Here is a 13,739-nt window from a genome sequence, read left to right as displayed (position 1 = left end):
CTTCCTCTCTCTTCCCTGTCCACTAATCATTTCTCCCCTATGCAAGGAACTGAGACAGGATAGAAGTGAGAATTTTCTGCCATGCTGGAAGCCATCCAGCCCCAGAAATCCTGCTTGAAGCTTGGTTTACAGGTATTTACTCATACACTGGGTTCTGGAATCCAAGTCCTGGTCCCATGATTGTGGAGCAAGCATTCTTAACTGCTGAGTGATCTCTCCAGCCCCAAGACTTCTTATTCAGCTAAATGTGATCTTTTGAAGAACTTTATGGATCCTATTTCTCTCACTTACTATGATTAATCTCCTATCAAATATTATGATCAACCCAATTGATAAGTGTAAGCTATTCTTCATTTAAACCACTATTGATGTTGAATAAAACAACTGAAATCCTAGTATCTCAACATATCCCTACAAACTTCTCTCAGGGAAGCAGTCTAATCTTGCATCCAAAGCCACTAAATTTGGTCATGTTATCAGTTCATTAATTTAGTTCACTACAGTGTCACCATGCCCTGCTACTCTTCACTTTCTACAAAGATCAGTGATTCTTAAGGACCGTAATCTTTCTTACCTATGGGGACACATTCCAAGACTACCAGTGGATTCACAAAGCCATGGTAATTCCAAACCCTTTATATGCAGTATTTTTGTCTTTACGTAGAGACATTTAATACAGTTGAATTTATAATTATGTACTGTAAGATATTAAAAAACAATAAAATTAAATAATCAGAACAACAATGTAATAAAAGTTATATGAATATAGGTCCTTCATCAAATATCAAATTGTACTATGTTTTCTGGTTGTTCTTCTTTGTGTAGATGGGTGGTACCTACATGAAGAGTCAAGTAAGATGAACTGTATAAGCATTGTGAAACAGTGTTATGTATCTCCAGAGGGCCACGTGCACACAAGCATTGCTAATACCCTCACAGTTCACTAGCCAAAGTGGCCACAAAAACAGCATATACTTTGTGTGTACCCAGGACAAAGACATGATTCATATACCAAAAAATATGCAGCATAAAATGTTATCTCATTACTCTAAATTTCATGCATTTTAAAAATCTATTAATTATTTTTGGAATTTTCCATTTAACCTTTTTAGGAAACCTGAAAAACAAATATGAAGGGGCCGTGGTGCACCACTATCTTAGCTCCTCACGTAACTTTTCTTGACATAAATTTTCATTTGTAAAATGTCTTTATCAACTTATTGGGATACAAGAAGACATGAAGTAGAACACAAGCAAGCCCAGCTTCAATCCCAGATCCCAAGATCTAGTTCTAGTTATATGTGTTGAACTTTCCTGATGTGGGATGGACTCCCTAGGAAACTGATGTTACCTTTCCCTCCTGACTTGTTTTCCAAAAGTTGTAATCTTACAAAGTTAATTTAGGTTTGTTCAGAATTACTCACATAACTTATCCCTCTTCAATATCATCAGCCCCTATTCTTCTAATTTGTTGGGGGCGGGGGAAACAGTACAAGGTATCTAAAATACTTAATTAGCTTTTGAACTTTTAAAGAAATAAGATAGTTATTAAGCTTCCTCGGCAGTAAATATTTCCTTGCTCAATGTGAAGTGATAGCATTGAACACAGGTGTCTTGCTGCCACCCTGCTTAATCTCTTTCCAGCCCCAGGACCCAGGAATACCAGGTCATACAGCCCTCACTTTCTGTTTATATTTGGTTCAGGATGTATTTGTTTGGAAAACTCATTTTTTTTTAATTTTTTACTATTTTTTTAAATATTGAAGGAGGCCTGTATGTACTTTTCTCATCTGGGTCCCTACTTTGTAGCATGGAGAAAGTTACACATATAATCAACCTCATAAGCAGTGGTCTTCACCCTTCCTAATACTGTAACCCTTTAATACAGTTCTTAGTGTTGTGGTGACCCCCAACCATAAAATTATTTTCATTGCTATTTTATAACTGTAATTTTGCTACTGTTATGAATCATAATGCAAATCTGATGTGCAACCCCTGAAGGGACTTGCAACCCACAGGTTGAGAACCACGGCTTTCAAGTAACACAATAGTCACCAAATAATAATTTTTTTGCCATCAGTTTACCTCCTTTGATGTTAAGAATAGTCATATAACTAATCTTGATTTTCAGCTAAAAATTAAGATAACTATCCTTAATATATAAGTATAGAGGTACCTACAAGCCTTTTGAAATGTTTGTTAAACAAATCCAATTTATACATACAGATCATAGACTTATTTAAAATATTTTTAATGGACCATTCATGTTCATTTAAGTTAAATTATTTAGCTTTACACACACACACACACACACACACACACACACACACACACACACACACGTGAGTTTAATGATAGATAAGACTGCTTTTGTATATCAGAGGTAGGAATGCATTATTAACACTGTCGTATCAGGACCCCATGTTCTCAGAGTCTAGAAAGATTCACTTCATGTGTTTATCACTTTAAAAGAACTGTTTGCTGTCTCTTCTTTTTGTTAAGAAAATTAATTCCAGCTTGCTTATTTCTTGTTTAAATGCTACATGAGTGTCAATGGTACATGTACTTAGTAGTAGATGGTTCTGAAAGTACTGAGTGTGGGGTAGGCCAGTGTGGTGTTGAGAGATTTCAAACTGAAAATAATAGCTAACTAAACGTGATTTTGTCATTATCAGTTCTTTTAATAACTTTGCAAACAGGAATAAGTTTTGCTTCCTTTGATGAAAGAGCCTCAATTACAGTTTTTTAACATGGCCTTATGTTTAACATGACCTAATTTGTTCACAAACCTTTAAGTTAACTTTAAAACATCTAACACAACATGCATCCGTACCTTAGCTTTGTGATGTGTATTCAGTCGTAGTTCTTGATAATTTGTTAACAAGGCATTTTTAACCTTTTGGACAGATGCACATACTGTTTTCAATCTTCATGGTTAATAATTCGATTTTGTATTTGATGCCAGAACACCCTGACTCTTAATCACTGCTCATTGTTGCAAGTCTATTATATTCTAACTGTTTGAGTGCTCCCATTGACCTTGAACTGACATTATAAGCTGTGTCTAATCTTTTGAGTCTATATTTCTAATGCTTCTTTTCTTTTTCCTTTTTTTCTGATCCCTGTTTAGCATCACAATGGGGCTGCCTTTGAGCCCTGCAGCTGACTCTGCCCGCTCTGCAAGGCATGCCCTTTCTCTCATTGCCACTGCCAGACCTCCCGCCTTCATCACCACCATAGCTAAGGAGGTGAGCAGCTGCCTTTCAGAGGAATTCCTCCATACTGTAACTCAGGGGTCAGACCCACAAATGATCTTCTAGTTCTGAAACAAAGAAAGTTAATAAGTAGTGTAGTGCTGAAATGAATGTATCATGTTCGCACGCACACTGAATTCCACAGCTGTGCGTTCAGGACTTGAGCTTTCTTGTTCCTTTCTGTTCTCAGAATGAACACACTTGTGTTATTTGACAGTGCTTTTCGATATGAAATATAATAGGTCTATGCAAATTAAAAGATATCAAAGGTATTTATGTTTCTCAGGTGTAAGCAAATACTTATAATCAAAACTAAACTTATTTATCAGTGGCTCTCCAACTGTACACAAAAATGTAAGCCATAAAATTGCTGATTGTTTTTCCTATTCTGTGTCACAGAGAAAGCCTTGAAAGTCCATTGATTCCCGAATTCCTGGTGTTCTAACTAATTGCCCACATCCAGCTGACAAACTAGTAAAGAACAATGAGCTGATTCTGTGTTCTTTCCTATATATCTTAGTAGTGAGAGGAAAGGGAGCATTCCTAAACCTTTGTAAAGATTTGTTCCATTTGGCATTAGTACTGTGCAGCTCAGTGCCATAGGGTGTGAGCTCTGTCTGCATTGCTTTTCCTATAGCTATGATGAACTTTTAAAATAGTAAACACCTCTGAGTCTACCTGGATACCCCTACACTGGGCCCAGGCCTGCTCCAGAGTCATCATTAGAGGCATGCATGCTGTGAAGGAAGCTAGAAGGGAGGGAAGATGGTCCTGGTAGAAGTTTGTATGGTCAGTTATGATGCAGTGGAGCCATGAATTCTTATCTGACATAAACTTGTGGACTACAGGTGTGGTGATAATAAGCTTTCACTGTGTTTAGTTACACACAGGCTTACATGCTATACACTTGTAGCAAATCTGCATGTTGTTTGAAAGAATAATTTTATTTAACTTGGAAATTTTTAACCCAGTTTTTCCCATGCATGGAATGTGCATAGGTGGCAATATTGATTGCCTTGAGGAAGTTTTACATTAGTCTGACAGGTCTTTATATTAATTATATTTCTGAACTTTATTTTTTATTATTTACATAATAATATTTTGAGTAAAATGTTAGAATACTTATACTGAAACATTGAATTCGAGAAAATCATTTGGATGAAAGCAGGAGAAACAATTCAAAGGCATCTTTATCTACATAGAGTTTAAGCCCAGCCTGGGCTACATGAGAGTTTATCTATAAATAAATAAGCACCTGGAAGTTGTAGAATTTTATTAAACCATTCTTACTTAGTTTTCATTGTTCATAATGGTTTTGGGGATTAAAAAACAATTCTTGACCTACCATGAGTGATTTGTTTTCAGAGTTCTGATTGATTATATATTTCTTTTTTCTATAATCAGTGGAGAGTAAATTATTGCCTAAAAATGTAAATCTGTGTGGAGCGGCAATTCCACCTACAGTGTGGCAATTCTTTTCTAGGTACACAGACACACGGCCCTTGCAGCAAATACCCAGTCACAGCAGAGTATACACACAACAACCTTGGCAAGAGCTAAAGGGGAAATCCTGAGAGTCATTGAAATTCTCATTGAAAAAATGCCTACAGATGTTGTGGATCTTCTTGTGGAGGTGAGAATGTCCTGCTTCCAGTATACCTGTCCCTGCATTAAATACTTGAGGTTAAAAGTAAGGTAAGAAGAAGGGAAGAGTAGAGGGAGGAAGGGAGAGGAAATGGGTCACATAACTAAGATTAATTAACTTCTGCACTATTTCAATAGGCCTTAAATCCCCTTCCTCAAAACTAAAATTGATTGCTATCACCATTGTCCATTCATATGGAATTGATATATATTAGAATATTTTAAAGGTTTTGTTGTCACCAATATTCATTGTAAATAAAACCACTTGTACCATGTGCTTGAGAAACAACCTTACTGTGCACATGAGCACAGTCAGCTTTAGAAGAAATAAGTCTATTTCTACAGACAAAACCAAGGTTAACATGTATTGTCCATAGGCTTAAAATAGCTTTTGTTGTTCTTAAAGTAAATAGTAATCAAACTACATGGATTTACCTGGACAAAACAAGGCCCAATGGAACCATTTAAGTTTTAGAAAATCAAGCATTTGAAGTTAACTTTCAATCTGTGTCTTTCTTGTCAAAGGTCATGGACATCATCATGTATTGTCTTGAAGGATCTTTAGTTAAAAAGAAGGGACTTCAGGAATGTTTTCCAGCTATCTGCAGGTAAAGAAGCCTTCAACAGCATGCAAAATAATTGATTTTCAGAACAGATAATTAAAAATTGTAATAAGGAGAATGAGAAAATCAAGTATTGATCATTACTTGCTTACTTTCTAGAATAATTCTGCAGTTTGGGATAAGAGCACAAAAATAACAGAACTAGCCAGACGGTGGTGCATGCCTTTAATCCCAGCACTTGGGAAGCAGAGGCAGATGGATCTATGTGAGTTTGAGACCAGCCTGGTCTACAAGAGCTAGTTCCATGACAGCCTCCAAAGCCACAGAGAAACCCTGTCTTGTAAAAATAAAAAAAAAAAAGATAGTAGAACTAGTTATTTAATGAGTTCACAAGGGCATTTTGCTTATGACTTAAAAGTACATTGCATATGTCTGTTCTCACAGTCTACTCAAATTGTTATTTATGTTACAAAACACATAGAATACTTCTGACTTAGGAAAAAAATATACTTTCCAGCAACAGAAATCAGTAGGTCACTTTTCACTCACTAGTAATTTTTTTTACCCATCTATTTATTTTACATCCTGGCTGCAGCCTCCCATCCTTCCCTCTTAGTCCCTAGCCTCTATTCTCATCCCCCACCCCACTTGAACCCCCCAATATCCTCCTCTTCCTCTCTATCCAGGAAAGGGCAGGTCTCCCATGAATATCCATAGAACATATCAATTTGCAGTATATTTTTAGCATAATGCAAGTCTTTGCACTATGTCCTATTAGTATATATATTTCCTCTGTGAAGAAACAGGAAAAGAAGGCAAGAACTTTGCAAATGGTACTAAATATGTTAAATATAGCTTAGAAATTCTGTTTATATACATTTATATAACATGGAATGAAGATTGCTTTTGCATCAAAATATAGTACATTGTGTTTGTTTTTTTAATTGGATTTTTGGGTAAAGGTGCTTGTCCCATGAGCCTGACAACCTGAGTTTATTCCTTGGGACTAACATGGTAGAGTGAGAGAACTAACCCCGGCAGATTGATCTCTGACTTACAAACATCATCATCATTGTCATTGTCATCATTGTCATCATCATCATCGTAATTCATGAAATAGTTTTTTGTTTTGTTTTGAGACTAGGTTTCTCCGTGTAACAGCTGGCCTGGAACTCGCTCTGTAGATCCTGCCTCTGCCTCCCAAGTACTGGGATTAAAGGTGTGCACCACCACTGCCCAGCAATCATTTTTAATTGGTTCTAAAATGTTTATAGTTTGGAGCACCTTGTTTTATTTTATTGTTTTTATGTTGTCTGCAGAAATAGTACTCTCATAAGTAATTTTTCTCAGAGCACTAGGTTACTCAAAAGTGGATGTGATTCTTTTGTTCGTAAGGCAAGTTCAGTGACAGCCTCCTTGTCTTTGTTTATTTCTCAAAATACAATATAGTATAAGCTTTAGTCAGCAGTAAGATTCCTAAGAACAGTGGCATGTCAGTGTGCCAGCTCATCTGGTCACTTCCTAACCTTTCTGCAACTGGTGTGCTGATGGCTTTTGCTCGGTTTATCTATATTTTTATATGCAGTAAAACTTCTACACTATTCTCTCATGTTGTAGCTTGATTTTGCCACCTAGATATTAAAATATGAGCTGCAACACACATATACAGATGCTGTAACAACATGTACAGATGCTGTAACACACATGTATGGATGCTGTACCACACATATACGGATGCTGTATCACACATGTACAGATGTTGTAACATGTGTATAGATACTATAACATGTGTACAGATGCTGTAACACACATGTATGGATGCTGTATCACAATATACGGATGCTGTAGCACACATGTACAGGTGCATTTTTTCTTGCTACAAAAACTAGACAAATTAGAATACAGTCATTTTTTAGCATTAGATCTTTTGTGCCATTAACTGATTTTGAGTACACAGTTGTAATTTTTCCAACTGATGCTTTTCTAAAGAAATTCCCACATGAGAATAGATGTTGCTGACATATTGCTAAGTGGAGATGATAAGAAAGTGGTTGTATTGGGACTTAATTCACTGAATGCCAGTGGTGTTCATAAAGCTTCCTGGAGCTCAGTGCAGGAGCTGTCCACTAAAGGGTCTGTTTTCCAGCTTGCTCCAAGCCCCCTGGAGCAATTCCTTAGGTTGCTGTGCTCTGCTGACTCCCATGTCTGTTGACTTCGTTATCATAGAAAGGGAGAGTTGTGCTGGGATGCCGAGTAGATTTGTCCTTACTGAACACTACATGTACTTGTTTGCCCCCTCTGATTTGCCAAAAAGCAATTGCACTTTGTTTATGGACTTAGTAATAATTTTATTGAATACCAACTGTATATCCCATAACTATTCTCTGGGGAAGAGATGATAGATTAGATCATTCAGGATGACAGTGTCTATTGGGGAGGAGATTGCATCAGATCTGTGGGCTGTGTAGGGTGTCTGGTAGACTTCCTACCAGGGGCTGAGTTGGGTAATAATATAATGCTCAATTCAGTATATGGAATCTGAGAAATTTCATAAGGAGAATGTAGAAGAATAATAGTGTCTGTTCAAAATGCCATTATGTAAACTGGGCATTGGTGGCGCACGCCTTTAATCCCAGCACTCGGGAGGCAGAGGCAGGCAGATCTCTGTGAGTTCGAGGCCAGCCTAGAGCGAGTTCCAGAACAGCCTCCAAAGTCACAGAGAAACCCTGTCTTGAAAAAAACAAAGCAAAAAAAAATGCCATCATATTTCCAAGGTAAAGAAAGGGATCTGTCTGAGCTGTGGTGACTGTCTGAGCACTGGTGGGTCTTAGGAATGTTTCACAGAGGGCTGACCAGGTGGGATTTGTGGAACGAAAAGGTGAGTGTCATCCTGAAAGGCAGAGAGAGAACCAAACTGCTACGTGTTTGGAGTCACAGAAGTATACAGTAAGTTTGGCTATGCCATGTAGTGGGGTAGCTAGAATATAGGTTTCACAAAGACATGTAGAGTCAAGCCAGGGCTCTGTGTTCCCCCACGGAAGAGTTGACCTTATTGAATAAGCAATGGAGAGTTAGAAAAGTTTAAGCAAAATATTAAAGCTATAATCATAGATAAGACACAGAATTTCATTGTAAAATAAGTACTTATACCTTTTAGTAAAATCAAAAGTGATTTTAGATAGAAGAGTTAAAAGTTTATATTTTCAGAAATGATTTAGCTTTTCTTAAACTATGTTATTATGTAGACAGACTGATTGATTTTCCTTTTCAAGTAAAAAAGCTGAATCAGCTCATTTCACCTTAAATGGGCACTTAAACTCTAGTTTTAAAAAAAAATGTACACTGTCTACTTCAGAACATTGCATGAGCTCATTTTCAAGTGACTCCTCCAGACTTGTAGTTTGTTCTTAGCCTGTTGGGTGATAACAGTGATGGAACACAGAACAGCTTCTACCATAACTTCCAGTAAAATCCTTAAATTAGTAGTTTTATACTATAACTTGATACTGGGTGATTAAAGGTGTTACTCATACCCCTACTAGTAGGAACCCCTCTCATTATTTTATTCCTGCCCCTCACACCCAAAAAATCTCCTTAGCAGGTTGTCTTGAGGTATTAAAAATTTTCATGTTAAAATAAACCAAAATAGAACCTGGGTGTACTCAGTTGTAGAACATCTTTCATGTGTGACTCCTTGGATTTAATATTATCGAGTAAATTCATTCATATATAACTCTGGACCTTCTATCTGTATTCCATTGTACAAGAGGAGAAGTTGATTTTAAGGTTGTTTAAAACAATATAAAGAATGAAAATTTAAGCTGGGTATGGTGGCCCACACCTGTAATCCCAGCACTTGAGAGGTAAAAAGACATGAGGATGAAGAATTCAAATCAGTTCTTGGCTAGTTATTGAGTTATAAGCCCAGCCTGTGCTACATGAGACCTTTTCTCAAAAAGTCAAAACAACAAAAAGGAACCAAATTTATTTTATTTGAATTAGCAGATTTTGAGAAAAACTAAATTAATTTGTAATATTAATATAAGTTTATACTTGCAAGACACAAATCTTTAAAAATATATAAATTTGGACTGTCTAAACATTTATTTTCATATCTAACAGAATAACATTAGTCACCACTTGCTGTCATACTTACTAACCTTGTTGGTTATCACTACCACATTGAATACTACAGATGATGATGATGATGATAATGATGATGATGACAAAAAATGATAACAATGACCAATAACAAGGTTAACATACATTTGCCATAGAAAGAACTCACTAAGTGCCTAACCCTCTGCTAAGGACTTTACTAATATTACCTCATTTCTATTTCCTAGAACTATAGTAAATATTATTTCCATTTTGCCAATGAAGACACTAATGAATAACAATTTAAGTAACTTGCCAAGGTTACACTTGGTTAAGTACAGAACCAGACAATGAGGTTCCCATTTGTCAACCATTACATAACACTAGTGATTTTCTTCTCAAGTATCATGCCCTGTGCACAACCCCAGAAGCATTTCCTATCCTTTGTTTTGCAAACTAGCCACAGTATGCTGTGCTGTAGGAAGTAGTTCTTTCCCCCAGAGAGAACCGTAATTTACTCATTAACTACCCAAGAAGAAGTATTTTTTAACCACTTACCTATGTAAGACCATGACTGAGAAATAGTAGCTCACAAACAGAGTTCTCCAGCATCACCATCATAAGCTAGGGCATCTTCTATTGGTCTTTTGAGCTGATACCCTCTGCTAGAATTAAGTACTTGTAGAAAATACCTACTCATGTGTATGTTCAAAGCCTACACCTCAGCCCCTGTGAAAGGTGTCCTTACTACAGCCATTTGTTGTGCCCACAAAAATATCTCAAGCATGTGCACAGCTTATAAGGCTAGAGTTCATGGGGGAAGGCATGAAAATGGTTATGAAGTCACAGTGTTATCCTTCGTTGCAGCTGTGGTGTCTCTGTGACTGGTGGCCTGAGGACCTACTCCTGAATCTTTCAAACTTGTAAAATCCACAGTGCATAGTGCTCAGAAGAGCTCCATGACATGGGTCCAGCCGAGAGGTGTGGACAGTTGCTTGTCATTTGTACTTCTTGTGCAAGTGACAGTGACCCATGCTTGCTTCACTGCAGAATCCCCCCCCCCTTTTTTTTTTCTGGAGATTCAGTACCTGTGCTGGGAGTTAAATCTTTCCTCGTGGATTATAGAGAATACATCATGAATCTCTCAAACCTAGTCATTGTTCATGTCAAACAAAGCAATGCAGTGTTCTGTTGGCTAAATTTTAAGAAGATTTTCCTTACATTATTAATAAAGATTGTGTATGCTTATCCTGCAAAGTATAAACATGTGGATCAATCTAAAAAAAATATTGCATACAAATTAGAACAAAAGTGCAGTGCCATTTATTTTCCCTTCTGTTGCCAAAAAAACTTAAGAAATTTGATGATTCCAAATGAGTGTGGCATTTGGTGAGCATCTTAGGAACCTGGCATTGCCTATCTAAATTTTAAGTATGCATATTATTTGATCCTACTTCAATTAATCTGTCCAGAAAAATATTCACCTAGGTATTCAAAGATCCATGACATGCCATAGCCTAATTGTCTATCAGGAAAAGAATGATTAAGTAGTAGAAGGCATGGTCACTGAATGAGAGGCAGCTGTAAGGAAGACGCCTATGATCCATGTGCACTGGTAGAGCAGCATGTCCCCACTACACAACAGTAGATACTGCCCTGCAGGTGTTAAAGGTGGAAAATACTCATGAAAGTCTCTCAATAATTACCAGAGTATGAGAAGAAAGATCTATCTTATTTTTAATTATAATTTTAATTGTCTTTGTTTAACTTATGATAATTCATGTTTATAATATATAATGATCAAATTCAGGTAGTGGACATTTCCATCTCCTTAAGCATTATTTTTCAACTTTTTTTTTTTTTTTTTTTTTTTTTTTGGTTTTTCAAGACAGGGTTTCTCTGTATTGCTTTGGAGGCTATCCTGGAACTTGCTCTGGAGACCAGGGTGGCCTTGAACTCACAGAGATCTGCCTGCCTCTGCCTCCTGAGTGCTTGGATTAAAGGTGTGGGCCAACAACACCTGGCTTTTTTCAACTTTTGATTATTGCACAATAATTATACATATCTGCAGTAAAATGTGACATTTAAATACATATGTTCTTACAAAATCAGGTAGTCTATCTTTCTGTCATTACTTCATGTTTGGAGCCTTTGAGCCATCCTCTTCTTGTTATTCATAAAGTATGTAACAGTTTACTGTGGACTGTAATCACCCCACTGTGCAGTGTACAACACTAGAACTCTTTCTAGATACGTATAGTTTGGTGTTATTATCCAAGTTTCCCAGTCCTCATTGCCTCCCACACCCCCCAACATCTAGTAATCACCACTGTATATTCAGATGGTCGTTTTTAGCATTCTAATATGTACCTATCTTTAAGTTTGGTTCATTTCATGTAACACAATGTTTTCAGTTCCATCTGCACTGCAAATGGTAGGACACCATTTGTTCTTATGGGTGAAGATACTCTGTTATATATGGCACTTCTTAGTGTACTCATCCAGTGATGGGCATCTAGGGTAATTTTTTACTTGAGTACTGTACATACTTGAGTAATAAACATGGAATGTAAGTATTTAATTAATTTGCTGCTATCATTTCTTATTTTGGAACATCCATACTGGTCTTCACAATGACTGTACTAATTTATATTCCCACCATGCATGAGCTTGGTGCATGCAAGGATTTCTCTACATCCTTACCAGCATTTGCTATTTTTTTTTGCCTTTTTATAGCTATTTTGACTAGAATGATATTTCATTATGGGGTGATATTTCATTATGCTTTTTGTTTTAATAATTTTAATTCTAAAAATTCATAGTATGCAGTTGTGCATACTAGTGGGATATCATGTGATATTTTGATATGTGAATACATTGTATAATGTTTTAAAATACCTATCTGCTGAGATTAAGCGTGCCCATCTCCTCAAACATTTATCATTTGTTTGTAGTAAAACATTCAAAAGCTTTCATTTAAATTTATGTACACATTATAACTATGCTGCATATATGTTAAATGTGCTTACAATGAATATACATATTGGCTTTTTGAGGTGGTTTTTTTAATGTATTGCTTTAACTTGTAAGAAGGGTCAAAAGCTTAAGAATTAGCTAACTCAATATCAATAACCTTTAGAAGCAACTAGGTTCGGAATTGCTTATTATGTATTATGAGGTTTTCTCTGCTACTTACAAAGATAAACATATACAAATACTTAAGATAGTGTCTGATGCATAGTTAGGACTCTGTATGTTAACTGCATTTACATGTGGTAGATTACATATTATATATGCAATGTGCCATATACTCCTGCAGATTTAAAGTGCTTTCATATTAAACTAAAAATTAATTCTGTATTAGGCAAAGAACATCTTGAATGATGTCATCTAATGTCATAGGATCATTGCAGGTTAACAAAGTCATGGTTAAGTAATTGTATAGGTTTCTGTCTTTCTCTCAAATCAGATTTTTTTTTTTTTTTTTTTTTTTGGCTAGGGGTTGCATGTTTTCCTTTTCTTTTTCTTTTTCTTTTTTTTTTTTATTAGTTCAAGTTAGGGAACAAGCTTGTTTTACATGTAAGTCCCTTCTCCCTTTCCCTCCGCTCACCCCATCCCTCCTCCTCCACCCCAACCTACCCCCAACCCCATCCACCCACCACTCCCCAGGCAGGGTAGGGCCCTCAACGGGGGCTCCAGAAAGTCCACCAAATCTTCCTGTGCTGGGCCTGGGCCCTTCCCCATGTGTCCAGGGCCAGAGTGTAACCCTTCACATGGGATGGGCTCTCAAAGTCCCTTCTTACACCTGGGAAAAATACTAATCCACTACCAGAGGCTCCCTGGAGTGCAGAGGCCTCATTATTTACATCTATGTTCAGGGGTCTGGATCAGTCTTGTACTGGCCTCCCAGACAGCATCTGGGGTCGATGTGCTCTCCCTTGTTCAGGCCAACTGTTTCTGTGGGTTTCTCCAACCTGGTACAGACCCCTTCGAGCGTCATTCCTCCCTCTCTTCAACTAAATTCCAGATTTCAGCCCAGTGTATATCTGTGATGTCTGTCTCTGCTTCCATCAGCCACTGGATGAGGGCTCTAGGATGGCATAAAGAGTAGTCATCAGTCTCATTTTAGGGGAAGGGCTTTTAGGTTATCCTCTCCACCATTGCCTGGATTGTCAGATCA

At 37.0% G+C, this 13,739-nt stretch overlaps 1 protein-coding gene across 3 annotated transcripts in view; it reads left to right on the top strand.

The window, feature by feature from the left end:
• Wdr7 (WD repeat domain 7) overlaps positions 1 to 13,739 on the top strand; it is a 267,663-nt gene that overhangs the window by 198,286 nt on the left and 55,638 nt on the right. For all 3 annotated transcript variants that reach the window (XM_027402761.1, XM_027402760.2, XM_035440121.1), the window contains 3 exons: positions 3,131 to 3,248; positions 4,738 to 4,887; positions 5,424 to 5,506. In XM_027402761.1, the coding sequence (XP_027258562.1) occupies positions 3,131 to 3,248; positions 4,738 to 4,887; positions 5,424 to 5,506 (351 nt within the window). The remainder of the gene's footprint in view (positions 1 to 3,130; positions 3,249 to 4,737; positions 4,888 to 5,423; positions 5,507 to 13,739) is intronic.

Source organism: Cricetulus griseus, chromosome 2 (assembly GCF_003668045.3).
Source record: "Cricetulus griseus strain 17A/GY chromosome 2, alternate assembly CriGri-PICRH-1.0, whole genome shotgun sequence".
NCBI lineage: Eukaryota > Metazoa > Chordata > Mammalia > Rodentia > Cricetidae > Cricetulus > Cricetulus griseus.
This window is presented reverse-complemented; position numbering and strand designations above follow the sequence as displayed.